Source organism: Siphateles boraxobius, unplaced genomic scaffold (assembly GCF_051911475.1).
Source record: "Siphateles boraxobius isolate OS27281-9 unplaced genomic scaffold, OSU_SipBor_1 5, whole genome shotgun sequence".
In the NCBI taxonomy this organism is placed as follows: Eukaryota; Metazoa; Chordata; class Actinopteri; order Cypriniformes; family Leuciscidae; genus Siphateles; species Siphateles boraxobius.
In genome coordinates, this window is record NW_027509141.1 from 22,496,407 (window position 1) to 22,514,996 (window position 18,590).

Here is an 18,590-nt window from a genome sequence, read left to right on the forward strand (position 1 = left end):
CAAACTCTTTTTCAAACATTTTTTTCAGTGCAGCACAAAACAAGATTTTAGGAAGTGTTTCCGCACAACGAAAACAAGAACCAAAAAAGATGGCAAATATTTGAAAACAAATTTTTATGTTTAATATTAAAAGAAAATCATAAATTGGTCCATACAGTTTGTGTACTACATCTGCTTATAATTTTTCAAAACCCTGTTTGTTTCTCACATATTATGACTTGCTGTAGCTTAGAAAATGTCTTTCCACGCTCAAATTATTTTATTTTTTTCAGTGCAGCACAAATTTAGATATTAGGTTAAATGTCCATCATAAAATATCATAAAAGTAATTTTACAATGGCAAAAAATAAAAGCAGTGCATACACTTTGTGTACTATATTTTGAGCCTTCTAAAGCCATTTGATAAATTACCATTGTATTGGATTGTTGCTTCTATGCTTTTTTGTATTTTGTAAATAATTTTTATAATTTTCTTTTTTGTCCTATTAGAGCATCTTGTTTTGTTTTTATGGAAAAGATCTACTTGAACATTCTGCCCTTCTGTTGTGTCATTTTTTGTTGCGCAGAACAAAGACAAAAAGTCAAATGGACTACTTTCATGACACCTTTGTGGTGCTTTTTAGGAGTTTTAATTGTATGGAAAAGAGCTGCTCTGACATTCTGCTTAGCCTTTAGTTTTGTCTTTCACGAGAGAAAAATAATACAGGGTTAAAATTGCATGAGGGTGAGTAAATGATAATAAAATGTTTCTTTTTGGTTAAACTATTCCTGTAATATAAGGAAATTGTTCAAGAAAGAAGGTGTGAGATGAATATAAGATGGTTTTAGCCTAGTAGTTAAGGCTCTAGACTGGTAATGCAAATATAGGGGTGGTCCTATTTAGGGGTGACCCAGTCATTGCAAAATTACTGATATCACAATCTATCAGCATTGCACCCCTGAGCAAGGCACTTAACCTCTGGTTGTTCCTGAAGGGGCTGTGCATTAAATTAGTGCACTGTAAATTACCTAGGATTAAATGTGTGCACTAAACTGCTACCATTTAATCCAAATATCATGGCGTTTATGAAAATCAAAGAAGAGTTTAATAAAGTGGTAATCAGTGAGGCAGTTTTGTCCAATTGTTGATCATTGTTGCCAGACAACCATCTGGTCCAAGTTGTCTCTGGTTGTGTGTGTGCGCGCACACGTCTGTAAGAAGTAATTCACACCACATGCCATCAGTTTGTAGTCTCAGAGCTAGTCGTGGCTAGGAGGTGCTGCCGGTCACTTTAGCTTATCCAGCCCTCCGCTGAGGTCATGTGTGCAGATGGAGGGGGGTGGGGGGTTCCTGCACAGCATGTGTGTGCATGCGCGAATGCGTGTGCGCACGCCGCTCAATTGCGACCTCAGCAAAAGTAGCAAGTGCTCTTGATGCAGATGGTTTTCATCACACCGACCACTGCATGTTCTCGCTCTCTCATGTGCCGATTGTATAGGGGGCCTCTCGCCTTTTTTGGCCCCCTCTCTCTCTCTCTAAAACCCCCACCACCCCCTCTACAGTAAAAAAGACAGAGGTGTATCTCTCTTAAATGGATTGGCACCATTTATTTAGAGGGTCCTGGACTGGGCTTTGAAATGCACCCTCCCACACATTTAGCCAGTAAGTACTTCTGCAATTGATATAATGGCTATTAGCACTATCAGTCTATTACTGATATCAGATCAGTGCTAAATGGCCATGTTTTAAAGAGGTAGTTCAAATGATTATATTCTGTCATTGTTTACTTAACTCATTTGCCTTAGTGTCTTATGTCAAACTTACTTCTGAATATTTATGCCACTTTTTCCACTACAACAATAGCAGAAAGTTGCCAGGCGTTGTCACGCTCTAAAAAACATTACAAATGTGTCCGTATTACCCATGCATTGTATTATTATTTATTACTATTATTACTCAAATCTCATTTGTCATTGATTCTCACCAAGTTACAATACGTGTACACTACCGTTCAAAAGTTTAGGGTCAGTAAGATTTTGACAATTTAATTTAATCCTGCTGATTTTTCAGTTGCCATTACTTCTCACTACTAAGCAAAAAGTACTCACGTTTTTATTTGATCACACAAAGCTGTTGTATGACTTAAGAAGACTTTAAATATATATTTTGAGTTATTTGAGTATGGACCACATTTATGATATGTTTATGGTGCTGACGTGAGAGTAAATAAATGCTGGCATTTGAAATTTTTGGATGAATTATCCTTCTAATGACAGTGAATGTTAAACCATATAGATTTTCCTTCAAAGTGAGTTTACAGGTTGATGAACTATTAAAGCTGGCTTAAAATGTCTAAAACTTTTGGAATTTACAGCTTTTTTCGGTTAGCATATCAAAGTATGACTGAGGATTTATGTTTGGTGTCAGGTTTTTTTTCTTTTTCTTTTTTAAAGAGGGCTTCAGCCAAATCACCCCCCCCCCCCACACACACACACCCCTTTCATAAATCAATATTTACTATGTAACCTTCCTCTCTCTCTTCAGAGCCAGGAAGCAAATGTGCATCCTGATGGCGCTCTTCAAAAAGCTGTTTGCCCACTGATTTACTGTTGCCTAGTGTTTTTGTTTTGAGAGACGCATTTTGCCATTGGATCAAAGATCCTGTGCGGGTACAGTTTAAAGAATCCAAACGAATACTGCCGTCATCTGTTCGTAGGGTATCAGGCGCTGTCACATGATGTGGGACGGACCTCGGAGTGGCGGCTCAATGGACAGAATATCTAAGAAAGTGTGAGAGAAAGGGAAAAAAAAGGGTGCGGTAGAGTTACAGAGTTGCATTTTCTCCCTCTTAGTCTGAAGAGAAAGCAAGGCCCTTTTCTGGCCCTGTACGGGAGGGGCCCAACTCACTCAGGTTGGCAAACAGGTGGGGCCCACCATGCAGTGCTAAGTGTATCCCTCCTGTGATTTTGAGGAAATGTAAGCAGAGTGCAAAGGTGTGTGTATGTGTGGTGCTCACCGCTGTGTTGTCTCTGTGTCTCGTGTCCACAGGCCCTCCAGGCAGCACGCCAGTTCATCCTCCAGCAGGCCACAGGACTCAACTCCCCCAGCAGCAACGAGCTCAAACAGAGCCCTGTGCAGGTACCAGTGCCACACACATACACAAACACAAGCACAAGCAAGAATGTGGTATATCAAATATTCAATGTATTTATGATGATTTTGCTTGTGTTATCAAATCAAGCAACATCATGAAAATTATGATGAATTTAATGCACTTCTTATTAGGCCATTTAGTTTCATAAAGGCAGCTTTATTATACTAGCTCAACAATCCTTCCTTGCTAAGAAAGTTTAAAAAACGTTTATGATATAACATTTTAAAAAAGTTGGTAAGCTTGATTCATTTTCTTGAATGATTTTAAATAGTCTGAACTCCGATTCAGTGATTTGTTTGCAAAGGTGCATATAAATGAAAAATGTAAATATTTTTAATTGAGTGAAATTGAACTGAATTTAAAAAATGATTTGATTATCATCAAATATCACGTTTTTTGCTGTATCACCCTGCCCTAATTGTCATGTGGTACTTTCTCAGATATTCGTCAAATAAAGTTCTTGACTATATGATTCTGATCGTCTCCCATCCCCCGTCTGTTCTATATTATTATAAGAGCAGAGTTATGAATGTGGTTCTCTGTAGTGAAGAGCTGAACAATGGCACTACTTAAAAACCAAGCTTCATTTCTAGCTTGAGTGCACGTTCCTGTAGCACCTACACACACACACACACACACACACACACACACACACACACACACACACACACACACACACACACACACACACACACACACACACACACACACACACACACACACACACACACACACACAAAACACACACACACACACACAAAACACACACACACAAAAACACACACACACACACACACTCTCAGGGTCTAGAGCAGGAATCTTGGGAATAGAGTAGTGTGGAGAGCTTAGATCTATCAGTACAAAGACCAAAGTTTAGTTAACATTTTTGCATTATTGATTTACCAAAGACAAAACCAAAAAATATGTATATATGGCCATGAATTAACAAATCATTCCCACGACTTAATACATCAGCGCGTTTTACTAATTCGCTTAAGTAAATTGTGCACAATATAATAATTTGTTCCCTCATTTTACCAAATCGCACGCACAATATAATAATTTGTTTGTACTTAAATTAAAAACGAGGGAGCAAATGAGTACAATGTGGTTATGATTTGCTAAATCGAGGGAACAAATTATTATATCGTGGCCACAATTTACTAAAATGAGAACACATTCTTAATTTGTGGCCACGATATATATATATATATATATTGTTGTCCGCATGTCATGTCCAGCATATAAATGGTAATAAATTAATTATAGTCAAGCTATCTTTACAAAGTATTCATCAGTTCTTGTTTAACAATACACTGTGCATTTTGCATGTGTGTTGGTATTGTTTTGTCTAGGTGTTTCTTACTGTTGGGAAGAAATACAGTCTTCATGCCTGCCATGTTGAATTGGGGCAATGGTGATAACTGCCTGCTTTAGCCCACCCGTCAAATGTGACAAGACGCACTCGCGTGTGTATACCAGAGTAAAGCTTTGATATCACAGTCATGAAAACATGCTTCTTCCTGCGTTAACACAGTTGTACACAGACTAACACGGACTGGCATTTCGGTACAGATTAGGGTGCACTTTTTATTTAGCCTGAATCTGATGGAGATGGAGGGGAGAAGATGAACAAGACCACTGCTTGTCACAAGCAGGAAGAGAGGGGCAGATGTAGTCAATACGAGCATATTGGGTGAAAAGTAGAGAGCGCAAGTGAACGAGTGAGCAAAGGGGAGCGAGAAAGCCGGCCAGTGTTTTACAAATCATCAATAATCCAGGAGGAATGCTAGCTGACAGTTTAAATGACCGTGTTGAGAGGTTTTCCCTTCAGGGTAATTAACATTAGCAAGGAACAGCAGGTTACCTCGTTATTGGCGCACTCATTTAATTAACAAACCACACTAATTAGATTGAACCCTGGGCTGAAGTTTGCTTCCCCGTGCTTGTTGAGCTAAAGGAAAGTCAAGAAGAGGAAAATGAAAGGAACATTTTATCAGAACACATTTTTTCACAAGTTGCTTTTTTTGTTTATGCACCTTTCGATAATGAATGTGGTGTATTGAACAGCTTTGGCTCTTTTGCTGTGTCAATTGTGGTGTTCGCTAATGTGCGCATCACTTTTATTTTTGATTTACTTAGAGGACCATCCACCTTAAAGAGATAGTTCACCCAAAAAAATAAGTTTACTTTCTTCTATGGAATACAAAAATTTCCAAGTGTTTTGTTTTGTTTTGTTTTGTTTTGTTAATACATTGAAAGTCACTAGACTTTCTTCAAAATATCTTCTTTTATGTTCCACAGAAGAAAGCAAGTCATACATGTTTATTTTTGGAGTAACTTTCCCTCTAAGTATTAAACTTTAATGTTCACATTGTCCTCCTTCATTTGTGCTACAGAGTGACATGAATGGCATCTCAAATTATGCAGCTTGTTTAGCAGAATTGTGATATTACTATTTAACTTTTTGAGTGTAAAGGGGAAAACAATACCAAATTTGCACTTAAAAGGGCGTATATAGGGATCAGAATATCCTTGACTTGGATTTCGGCTCTTTTGACTGCTGAAAAGCAGCCAACCAGAAGTCCTGAGCATCTTTTGACAAGTTTTACAAAAGAGCTAATCTCGTTTTCTCTACAAAGGGGTTTACAGAGGTTATAGCATAATACATTCTCAGGCTGGATGTTATAAAGAGGCATGCACATACACATTTGATGTTTTCCGATCAACTCTATGGTCAGATCCACTGACCTCTGTCGACCCATGACCCTTAGTAGAGCCTCAGGTGAGGCTCTTTGTTTGGGCTTCTGGGGTGAAGTCTATCCCACCTCAGCACAAGGCCACCCTGCATACTGATAAAGGAGAGCCCTGAAATTCTGCTTTGTAGTGTCACTTCCTCATATACTGCCCTGGGGCATCAACCCTAAACCCGACCTTTTCCCGGTTCCTAGTTTTTCTAAAGGGATTTAGGGACTGTAAACCGCCCCTTGTTTATGTCGCTGAGGAGGGTTTCCGTTACTTTCGACTCTAAAACAAGAAAAAATGTCAGGTATTTAGATTTACAAGTCATGCTGGAGGATTATACTTTTTTTTTTGTAGTGATGCGTCATACCACTTATGTCATTACGAAAAGGCCTTCAGCTGCTCGACACCTAGCCGTCAAGAGAGACTTGCTGTTATTTCAACTCTCTTTTTACTCTGAGTCTTAATTCAAATGATTCTTTTTTTATTATTTCTAAAAGTCCTCAGGTTCAGGGTATTTGAAGCTGTTGTCCAATGGCAAGGAGAGTAGGGCAAGGAAGTAATTTATTCTAATCCATGGATTGTAGTCTGATAGAAAATGGCTGCTGGTCAGGTTAAGCTCCCTATGAAGATTTTAATGTGGTGTGACAAACAATGAAATCTTTTGGTGGCTGATAATTAGTTTTCCTCTTCTTTACTGCCAATGAAACCAGAAGTTACACTACTAAGGTTTTTGTCTGATATATATATATATATATATATATGTATATGTATATGTGTGTGTGTGTGTGTGTGTGTGTGTGTGTGTGTGTGTGTGTGTGTGTGTGTGTGTGTGTGTGTGTGTGTGTGTGTGTGTGTGTACAGTATATGTATGTGTGTGTATAGGCTATATATATATATATAATTTTTTTTATTTTTATTGTTCTGGCTCAGTCTGTGCAAGAGAGTCTATGAGAGTAATTTAAACTTGGCAAGGATTGCATTCCACTTCATTAGGTTTGTTAGTTTAAATTTGTTTTAAAATTATTTTGTATGTACACTACCGTTCAAAAGGTTTGGGTCGTTAATATTTGTTTAATGTTTTTGAAAGTTTGAAAGTCTTTTATGTTCACCAAGGCTGCATTTATTTGATAAAAAATAAAGTAAAAACCGTAATCATGTAAAATATTACAATTTAAAATATTTGTTTTCTATTTTTTTAGCATCATTACTCCAGTCTACAGTGTCACATGATCCTTCAGAAAACATTCTAATATGTTGACTTGGTGCTTCAGAAATAATTCTTATCAAACTTTATGAACTGTGATATTTTTTGCATATATTTTTTAAACCGGTTACATTTAAAAAACAAACCAAATGGTGTTTTATAATTAGCAGCATAATAAAATCCACACATTTTAAAATCTCTGTCACACCATAGGACTATTTTTTATCTTTGTGTATAAGGTGATGGAAAGGGCATAGAATTTATCATGGTTATAAAGACCCATTTTACATACACACACGTGGCTTTAGTCCCATCTTTGTTGGTAATTGAAAAGAAAAAGTGTCCTCTTTTCATGCATTATTGAGGACCTCGTTTAATTAAAAAAAATAGAAGAAAAGACTCATTAGAGACATGCTAATTAGTTTCCTTCTCTTGAGCGTTGATAGAGAGGCTGCGTTGCCACGGTAGCACTGGGTGATGAGTACCACATTGAGATGATCCGATGGCGAGATGGGTGATGCCAGCTGGAACCTCCACCTCTGTGTGGTCAAGCACTTTGGGATCAATTTTGCTGAATGAACTTTGAAAGTCCTTTTGACCCTAATGAAAATCTACCTTGTGTGTTTGTTCTTTATCGCGGTAAAACAAAGCAGTGCTTATCATCCAAATAGCCACTTTAGAGCAGGTTTTGATAAGAATTCTTTGGCGCTTTTTTGGAAACTGACACGTATATAGACACCTCAGATCAATAGGGGACAAAAAGACCCTCCATACTGGACGGAGCCCTTTTTGTGAACTTGTATTTTTGAAAACTCTCTGTTTTGTCCATTAAGTGGAAATGCTTAGTTGGCACTTTTTTCTTCCTTTTCAAAGAGGTTGTTTTGAAAAGAGAGAGGGTAAGAGAGGGTGACCCAGAATGCTAGAGGCCTGACAGATTGAAGACAGCGAGAGAGAGAGAGAGAGCAAGAAGAGAAACACCCAGGGCCTTGCTGGCCGTTTCAGAGTTTGGGTTTGAGCAGTGGAGTGTAAAAGTCCATTTTTTTATCTGAAACATGAGTGAAAAGTGTAATGAACGCGGTCGATAATGGGCTTTTATATTTCAGCACCCCAGTCATCTCTTCTGTTGTGTTCCACTGGAAATTTGTTGTCATTTTTATTCTGGGGCAGTGAGGCGTTAGATAGAGCCACAGATGTGTGTGTGCGAGAGACGTCCGCAGAAAGTGAGGGACTAATGGAAGAGGGATATGGAAGATGGAGTGGTGGGGGGATTTTCCACTTGAACTTGCCCGACTCTGGGCACTCGCGCAACGGCGGATTTTCATTTGTCCGAATGCTGTCCGAACGCTGTCAGAGAAAGCGGTCCCCAGACATGAGCTTTGAACTGGGTGAAAATAAGCAAGTGACAGCCCAGAATGCTCTGCTTCTCTAGAGTTGCTCAGCCCTGCAGCCCCCGGTGGCTGAATTTTATTACACACCGCACACACACACGACAAACAAAACCGCCCGCACCACCACCATGTACTGTAGAAGTGCAATATGATAAATACCTTTGGGAGGTAATTGGGTAACTTTGGGGGATGGATGGCAATGAGGGTTTTAGATCATTTTGGGACAAATTAGCTTGTGAAAAGGTGGCTGTGTGCACCAGAGCTCTATAGCCTGGAAGACATCATCACAGAGCCACCTGGTAACAGCGCCTGCAGCCTTTCAGCGGGCCTGTTATTAAAATGACAGGCCTCTTTAGTGTCACGTCCCGCTCAATAGTGACCCTTCACTCTCCACATGCGAGCTAATATCTTCCAGGCTTTTTGAAGGTGGCGGTGTGACTGTTTAAAAGCCCTCCCATCCGTCCCCCCTTATGCTAACCCCACCTAGCATCCCTTATCGCTTCCACCTGAGAAATGTGACCCCTTGCCCCCTTCTGTCAGGATTAAGAGAAAGGAATTATTCTAGTGGAACAGTGGAGGCATTTTGTTCTCCTGTTTATGTGTTGATTAACACATTCTGCTTCAGTATGATGGGGGACGGTTAAATGTAGCTGGGAGAGTTGGCATGTAACAGTTTAACATTCTTGCATTAGTCATATGGTGATATGGTGGAGATGAAAGATGATCATAAGGGCTAGTTAGGAGACAGGCAACAGTTTAGATGTGTTGGTGGGCTTTACAATAGCCATGTTGGTAAGGGATAATGTGTATTTTGTCATTACTGCAAAGTAAACCTTGACAGGTTGATGCTGAGGATTCTGAAAGGGTTATTTCATACACCTGTAATGTATGTATTTGCCTGTATTTCTTTCACAATATATAAATAAATATGTAAACAAAAAGAAATAAATATAAACAAAAGAGTATATGTATAATGTATGCAAAAAAGTAAAAATTTATATATTAAATAAACACATTTTTGTCGTATATATATTATATATATATACATGTACGCTCACCTAAAGGATTATTAGGAATACCATACTAATACTGTGTTTGACCCCCTTTCGCCTTCAGAACTGCCTTAATTCTACGTGGGATTGATTCAACAAGGTGCTGAAAGCATTCTTTAGAAATGTTGGCCCATATTGATAGGATAGCATCTTGCAGTTGATGGAGATTTGTGGGATGCACATCCAGGGCAAGAAGCTCCCGTTCCACCACATCCCAAAGATGCTCTACTGGGTTGAGATCTGGTGACTGTGGGGGCCATTTTAGTACAGTGAACTCATTGTCATGTTCAAGAAACCAATTTGAAATGATTCGAGCTTTGTGACATGGTGCATTATCCTGGTGGAAGTAGCCATCAGAGGATGGGTACATGGTAGCCATAAAGGGATGGACATGGTCAGAAACAATGCTCAGGTAGGCCGTGGCATTTAAATGATGCCCAATTGGCACTAAGGGGCCTAAAGTGTGCCAAGAAAACATCCCCCACACCATTACACCAGCACCACCAGCCTGCACAGTGGTAACAAGGCATGATGGATCCATGTACTCATTCTGTTTACGGCAAATACTGACTCTACCATCTAAATGTCTCAACAGAAATCGAGATTCATCAGACCAGGCAACATTTTTCCAGTCTTCAACTGTCCAATTTTGGTGAGCTCTTGCAAATTGTAGCCTCTTTTTCCTATTTGTAGTGGAGATGAGTGGTACCCGGTGGAGTCTTCTTCTGTTGTAGCCCATCCGCCTCAAGGTTGTGCGTGTTGTGGCTTCACAAATGCTTTGTTGCATACCTCGGTTGTAACGAGTGGTTATTTCAGTCAAAGTTGCTCTTCTATCAGCTTGAATCAGTCGGCCCATTCTACTCTGACCTCTAGCATCAACAAGACATTTTCGCCCACATGACTGCCGCATACTGGATGTTTTTCCATTTTCACACCATTCTTTGTAAACCCTAGAAATGGTTGTGCGTGAAAATCCCAGTAACTGAGCAGATTGTGAAATACTCAGACCGGCCCGTCTGGCACCAACAACCATGCCACGCTAAAAATTGCTTAAATCACCTTTCTTTCCCATTCTGACATTCAGTTTGGAGTTCAGGAGATTGTCTTGACCAGGACCACACCCCTAAATGCATTGAAGCAACTGCCATGTGATTGGTTGATAAGATAATTGCATTAATGAGAAATTGAACAGGTGTTCCTAATAATCCTTTAGGTGAGTGTGTGTGTGTGTGTGTGTGTGTGTGTATATATATATATATATATATATATATATATATATATATATACAGTTTTGTATATATTGTTTTTATATTTTACATAAATTTGTTGAAAATAAAATATGAATGTATGTATAATACATAGTTTTGTACACAATTACACAATATTATATATTTTATCTTTTTTTAAAGATTTTATTATTATAAATTATGAATATAAATGTACAAATATATCCAAAAATAAATTGTAATGACAAGTGTCTTCCTTAAGGACACATTGGTGATAGCTCACGAATCACTCCTTACAGTGTTCCTACAGAGATCCTTGTATCTCGGTTGCTAAGCGGTTACTTGAGCCCTTTTCTTGCAGTACAGTCTTAGTAATTTCATCTCCATATCTGATCTCCCCCTTCCCTCTTGTTTTTGTTTGGGTACACCCTTCCTCCATCCCTCCTCTCCCTGTTTGCCCCCTGTCTCTGACCCCTCCAAGCCTCCACAACCCCAGACTTAACCTCTATCCTCCCTCCCCGCCGTCTCCCTCTCGCCTCGGACCGGCGCTTGGTGTTGGTTTGCGAGGCGATTAATGGCGCTCTTGTGTAAATGAGATGTGACGGCTTGTTTACCGGCTTGAGCCCGCAGGCGATAGACTCACGAGCGCACCCGTGAATAAACTGCTCATAATGGCCATCAGCGCAGACTGCAGGTACTCTAGTGCAGGAGGAGAGAGAGAATTAGAGAGTATGAGCTGTGGGTTGCGGTTAGGCAGTCTACCAGTCCTCTATCGGTGAGGTGAGTAATTCTTTTTGACGGGGGTAAACAGCACTAGGATGTTGTCCCGCGTGTGCATGGATAACCGCGTGTTATGTCTCCTCTAGTCGTCTCCTTGTCATTTTTTTCAATTATCCCTCCCACTCCAGCATCCCTGCAGAATGCCGGTGAGCTTGAAGATGGATCATTGAGATTGACTGACTGGTGTTTATATATTCATCATAACTTTATATGCCCCCATCTTTCTCCATTACACATGCTAACACATTAAATGTTCATATTTATCATGTTTTATAGCACCACCTATTGTCTGATTGCCTCCAAATTTTACAAGCTTTGCAGAATCATGCATTTAAGTATATGGCTTGTATTTTGTGAGAATCAAATACATTGGGATGCATGATCTATTGGTTATCGGCTGATATTAGAAATGTTATTTAAAATGCTGTAATCAGTAGATATTGGATTTTTAATTTACCTCTTTTTTTAACTTTTAGATGTACACTTAAAATGTATCTTTAAAACGCTACTAATTAAAAAGACTGTTAAAGAGATCTTTACAAATCTCAAATTGAATAAACTTGTATTCATTTAGCATTTTAAATGATTGATTTTATTTTTTTATTTTTATTTTATTTTGACAAAAAGTATGGAATTTAAATATCTATTGGTTATTGGTCATAAAATAATATTTCGGATTATCGTATTGGCTAGAATATTAAAAATCAATCCATCCCAACGAAACATCCCAAACAAATGGCATTTGTGCATAAGACTGGTGTTTTTCTGTTGTGTAGCATCTAACAGATGTAGGATATCCAAGGTGCTCTTTTTCCATAAAATCACATTTTTAAGAACTGTGCTTCACTAAGACGTTACTAGTTAATTCAATATAGCTCACCACAGAAGGGCAGTTGTGTTTCTTTGCTGTTATATGACACTCCGTCTCAGCTTTCTAGAAGAACTAAACTCTTCCTGTGTGTGTATGTGTGCTAACCAGGATTTTAGATTTGGATGACCAGAACTCTGCTCTCTTTACATTTTCGGTGTGATTCTTTGGCCACCTTTCCACATAAGTGCCGCTCTGTCGTAATTCATACTCCAGAGTCTGAGCCGAGTTCCCTCGCAGTCTTTAAAGTGCTGGACCTTTGTGCTCTTCTCTAAATTCTTCAACTTTAAGTGTCGTTTATCAGATTTTCCCCCTTCTTTATATGGACGAGTATATTATTCCTCTCCAGCTATAAAAAGCCTTTCAAGAACTCAGCCAGTCCCAATTATGGCTTTATGGAGCTGATTTGCCACGTCTGTCCACAGTTTAGTAACATGTTTTTACATGCTTTCACTTGAGGCTCTTTCGCCCATTTTTTTTTTTATCGTGTGTGTGTGTGTGTGTGTGTGTGTGTGTGTGTGTGTGTGTGTGTGTGTGTGTGTGTGTGTGTTGTGTGTTTGTGTGTGTGTGTACCACCATGATAATTACGCTGTAATATGGAATGGCAAAGAATCCTCCAGAGAATGGAGATGCATTCATCATCATCCATTTATTTAAATACCATAATTTAGTGTACGGCTCATTACTGGGAGGATGACCTTTCCCAAAATGAAGATCTCCTCTATACTTTGTACTTTCTATACTTTTTTTTTTTTTTTTTTTACGTAAAATGCTAATAGAGATAAATACAAAGGAGGTGATGAAGGGTGTAGCCTATATCATCCATCCATCTATCTATCTATCTCTCTGTCTGTCAAGTGCATTAAAATCATTGCGATATTTATAATGTTGCCTAATTAAATGTCAGGCAAATCATTCCAAATTTAGCATAATTATACAATAAATCACTCATCCATCTATGTAGTCGTTCTATTGTGTGGGTAGAGTTCTAAAAAATGTAAAGATTTTTGTTATAAGGTGTAAAAGAAGCTTCTCAGGTGTGTTCAGGCTTCAGTTCTAGTGTTTTAGTTTACACCAGGTGCAACAAGCATTAATTCCCTTGCAAGATGCACCACAACCCCCAAATCTATTTTGAATGGCAAATAATTTGAGTGGCCACTTCATTAGGGCAGAAACGTTACAACTTATCGTTGAATGCATTGAGACGCTCCATATATCCACACTAATGGAATCAGATTGAATCCAGGAGCACAGGTGAAACATTTTGCAGGGTTTCCCCTGCAAAATGCTTTTAAGTGCGGATGGTTTTAGTTTAATGAAAGTGAGTCATTTGGCAGACTGACAGTATATTGTGCTGAGGAGGATTTCGTATTAAAAAACTCTCACTTGTTCCGGTTTCAGACCCCACATAAACCGCACAATGTTGGGCTTTGCCCGCGGGTCTGTCTGTTGCTTCACAAGAGATTCACATCATCGTTCTTGTGTCTGTGTTTTAATGAGTGGAGGGGTTGATAAGACTGATTGTAATTTATCAAGGCCAGGAAAAAAAGGAAAAGCCAGAATAAGGCTCATTGGAATGCATTCTCTGTCCATACTACTTCCTTTATGACCCTCTGGGACACATCGCTCTTCTTGCAGCTCGGCTTCTCTATCCTCTCTCTCTCTCTCTCCCTCTCTCTCTCTCTCTCTCTCTCTCTCTCTCTCTCCCTCCTCATTTCCCATCTCTCTCTCTCTCTCCCTCATTTCCCATCTCTCCTCTTTGTTAATCAGTTAAACTCGCTCTTCAAATAGCCCCTCTAATTACTGCTCCGCTCCTTGCGAACGGCCATCTCCCCCGCTGCTCTCTCTCTCTCTATTGAAGCTGACCCCTGTCAGTGGGTAGCTCTTCGTGGTGCGTGTGGACAGCGCTGGTGAATCTTAATGGTGGTGGGAGGCACCAGAGCTGCCACTGAAGCTGGCTCATTAGCAGACAGTCTCAGAAGCTTGTGGAGATGGTTTTAGGGGATGGCCATCAAATACACACCATATATTATGCGCTCTCTCACAGACAATGCGTTCAGATGCCGTGCCACTTACAAACTCAAAGCTGCGGGTGAGTGCGAAAAGAGGTTTTGCCTGTACAGATGAGCTCCATTTACCGTATTGACCTCTAAAGTGACTGTGTGCCCCCCCTATCCCCCATGATTAAAGGTGGATGATAGTGAAATTTGCTGAAAATGACCACAAGAGCCGTCCTATGCAGACGATCCTTGACCTGCCTGCCAATGATTGGTGGAGGCCGTTCTCAAACACACAGGTTATTATAGCATAAGCCCTGATATTATTTGCTTTTGTTGCAGAGCAAGCTATATGTTAGCCTTCCTGTTCATCTCAATGGCAATTGTTCAGCTAGCATAGGACTCACTAAAGATGCAATCTCCATGCTGTCTTTGCTAATGAGCACTCAATTCTAGATTATAATTTTTTGAGCCAGTTACCTGGTGCCATTTGACTAATTACAGAAAAGTAAAATTATTTTTAAAAATAAATTGAATTAAATAATAAAATGAGAACTATTAAAAATATACGATTTTCATACATCTACTATAATATAATGAAATATAATTTTGATTTAAATGTTTTTTTCCCCCAAATATGCTTTTGCCCTCATATAATTGTAGTTAAAGCATTGACCAGTTGGGACTAAGTACCTCTGTTAACACACCAATCCTTGACCTCTTACGTTCAAGTGAAAAAGACTGGGTTGGGTGCAACCTCCAGAAATTGTCTATTGAATAGCTAAAAGTGGAAATCGATCATAATGGTTGATTGTTTTTATTTATTTATTTTATTTTTGTTCATATATTTTTGATGGTTTTTATATTTTGAACAATTGAATAGCTTCTTTTTTTTAATATGAATTTTTTTTTTAAGAATGTCTATATATTTCAAAGCTTTGTCTATTTGGCTGCCTAATGAAGCTCTACTATTGGTGGACCTGTGGTCCAAATGTGAAGCATTTCCAGCCCTTTACTGACAACACATCACAACAGGTGTCTCTTGTTATTCTCTCTTTTTTCATATGTGGAGAGAATGCTTTTTGTCTCTGTTTTTAAAATATGGTAAATGAGTGTTCAGGCTTGATAATTCACAGCAAGGTGCTCGTCGCTGTGCTTCTGCTCATCTAGCAAAATATCTCCCTCGCCTTTCTTTCCCTTTGCATGTTAATTTAGAGAGAGAAAGAGAGAAAAAAATTAAATATATTTAATAAATGCCTGACTTCAAATGGTTGGGGTTTCTGGCTCCTCTATTACTGGGTCTATTCAGCGGCAAATGAACGGGGGAATCATTTATGGCGAGAGACAAAGCCGAATGAAAATATAATTCCGCATTGTGCTTCGCTTTTGTTAGCGGCCGTCAAGTCCCTAATGGCGCGCTTTTGTTTTCCTGCACTGCTCTGAAACCGTAGTGTCGAATTGCACGCTCCGCTCATGGTGTGTAATGGCCCGCCTTTGTGATATTAGATTATAGGGGCAATTAATGGCGTCAAACCTTAACAACTCAGCATTCAGGCGGCTCGTCAATCCCACTGTCGCGCCGCAATAGAAGGTGTTATAACTCTGGTAATTATTACGCCTGCAACTTGAAAATGTCAATGAACGTGTGTATAAAATAGAATGTATGGGTTGTCACCGCGGGAGAATGGGATGCAGAGGAGCAATTAATTACAGGTTTTCATTTCGCTCTTTCCCGGTGACAAGCAGCCGTGCGTGGCAAATTGGCGTGACGCCAAGCGCCCGCCACACCGAGCCCCCTCTTTTGCCCTATCTCACGTTCCGTCTTCCCCGATGTGTGCACAGACACGCATACATCACGTCCCGGCCCGACTGGCCTGCTGTGGGCTTTCGCCTAGGATGATGCCCTGGCTTTGTTTCAGACACTTTTCCTATCTAGGTGCACATACTTGCTTTCAAAGCAGTAATTGTAGGGCCCTTGATGTTTTAACCCTTGAAATAAGTCATCAAAGGCGGATGCATGATATTTGGCAGAGGGCCGTACACTCTCCCACGATGGCATCAGATGCATGATATCATCAGCTGAAATGTGTCTGTGCTTGCTAGCTTTAGCTGTAAGCGCTAGTCTAACATAGCCTCATCTGCGTCACGCCTATAATTAATCAACGTGAGTGGCACGCCAGGCCATAAAATGTGTCTGTCTTGTGGCACATAAGTCATAGAGGGTAAAAGAGTGCATAATTTTGCCTCTTTGTCTCTGTCATGGATTCTGGGAAGCGTTCCCACCTCCTCATAGTGAAGGATACGGATGGCTTGTTTCATTGTGATAGGGACGTTTACAATAAAATATCGGACAGTCACAGATAACCACGAGGCTCACGAACGCAAGCTTTCATCCCTCTTTCCGGCGGGGGAAAAGAGCCGGTGTTCGTATTTACCGCCAATCTTGTTTACAAAGTCAAATCAGCCCTTTACAGATTTAATTTGCGTCTGACAGCTCTCTCTCTTCGTCTTTCCTCTCCTTATCTCGCACCCTCCCTCCACCCCTCCTCACGAGCCCTCGAGCTCCGAATAGATAAACTGCTGAAAATATGAGCGCTCAGGCGCTACATGAAAACAAATGAATGCAAATATCAGATCGGACTGGCAGTGGACTGGGAAGTCGTCACGCCGTTGCCTGTCTTTTTTATTCTCTTTGAGTGGAAAATGTAGATAAATGTACGTATTATGCTGGCTTGTAGTTTGCACTCGTATGTCAGCTTCAAGCCAGCCGTTGCCTGTAAATAGCTTTATTTTTATTGAGCAGTTGCAGGGAGATGATCAGTTCTGGCCCTTGAGCAGTAAATAGGAAAATAAATGGAACGCCACAGAGAGGCTGTGTGTGCGTGTGTGTCTCAGTGGAAGATCGCTAGCTGCATTCGAGGAAGCAGCCGCAAATTGTACTGGAGGAAATTGCTGGCCCGTTAAAAAACTGCCCATAAGTTCACAGGGTGGCTGCTACTACTGCATTAAAGGATGTATTCATGTACAAGCGGCCTGCCTTCAGGCCTTTCCAAACCATCTCTCTCTCACACACACACACACACACACACACACACACACACACACACACACACACACACACACACACACAGAAAGAGAGTAAGGATGCCCGTGACCTGTATGAGAGTTTTAGGACAGTTGACGGACTCCCACTAGCTGTATTGTAGTTTTTTTGTTTGTTTTGTTCGCTTTTAGGTTCCAAAAAAGAAAGAATTCCCGGTTAATTCACGATTATCTTTAATTAAATTTTTATTTTAAAAAGGGAAATGAGTTTCCATAGATTAGTCAATGTGAAACTTCAAGTAATAAATACACATATATGTCCATATTAATAATAAAATTAAAATAAAATTCTATTCCAGGGCCAGTGAAAATGCTGGCTGGCCAAGTAAAAATCGGAACTAATGGCCCGACTGGACTTGCAAGAGAGAAATCCTTATTGTTGAGCTCGGCTCTCTTTCCATTTCTCCTTTTATACATATTTGTCATAAGATAAGAATCACACTTTCCATCTTTACGCCTCGTTCTTGTCTAGCAAATTGTGCTCTCACTTCCAGACTGTTGCAAGTTGTTTCCTGCCGATAGCTATCTTATCAGACTGTTTGTTATTTTTGCCAAGATGTGATTCTCTAGATAACAAATCATAATATTATGTTTATTGAAGTACTTTCAGGCTGATAAAGATTACATACTCAAGGGAAGATTTGATCAACACTTTTTCTCTCTCGCTTTTGGAAAAACTGCCAGGGTTTTACAATGCAAGCAGTGTGGAGCTCTATTGTGTCAACAGAACTGAAGTTTTGTGTACTCTCTTTGCCATGACAGGATAAAGAGTTAATTAAAGTGAAGTACAACATTCCTTTATGAAGCTAGAAAAACAGAAATGGCTTTGTATCATGTTAAAGTGAGGGTATGTGCTTATTTATACTCATCTCACTGTAGAGGTGGGCATCTTAATAGTTGATAAGCCTGTTTGATTTGCATTTTGTCACATGCACTTTATAATTTGTTTTTCCATGCTGCTCAGACCTGTGACACATTTTAATGTGACGGCCCACCCGTTGACAAGCACTGTTACAGATCATGATGCTCAAACACACATGCACAACCATCTTTCCGGTCACTTGTCTTATTGGACTTATTTTCCGCTTTTTTTA

At 39.7% G+C, this 18,590-nt stretch overlaps 1 protein-coding gene across 10 annotated transcripts in view; it reads left to right on the top strand.

Moving 5' to 3' along the window:
* foxp4 (forkhead box P4) overlaps window positions 1-18,590 on the top strand; it is a 306,386-nt gene that overhangs the window by 236,438 nt on the left and 51,358 nt on the right. For all 10 annotated transcript variants that reach the window (XM_077203301.1, XM_077203303.1, XM_077203306.1 and 7 more), the window contains one exon: window positions 3,029-3,118. In XM_077203301.1, the coding sequence (XP_077059416.1) occupies window positions 3,029-3,118 (90 nt within the window). The remainder of the gene's footprint in view (window positions 1-3,028; window positions 3,119-18,590) is intronic.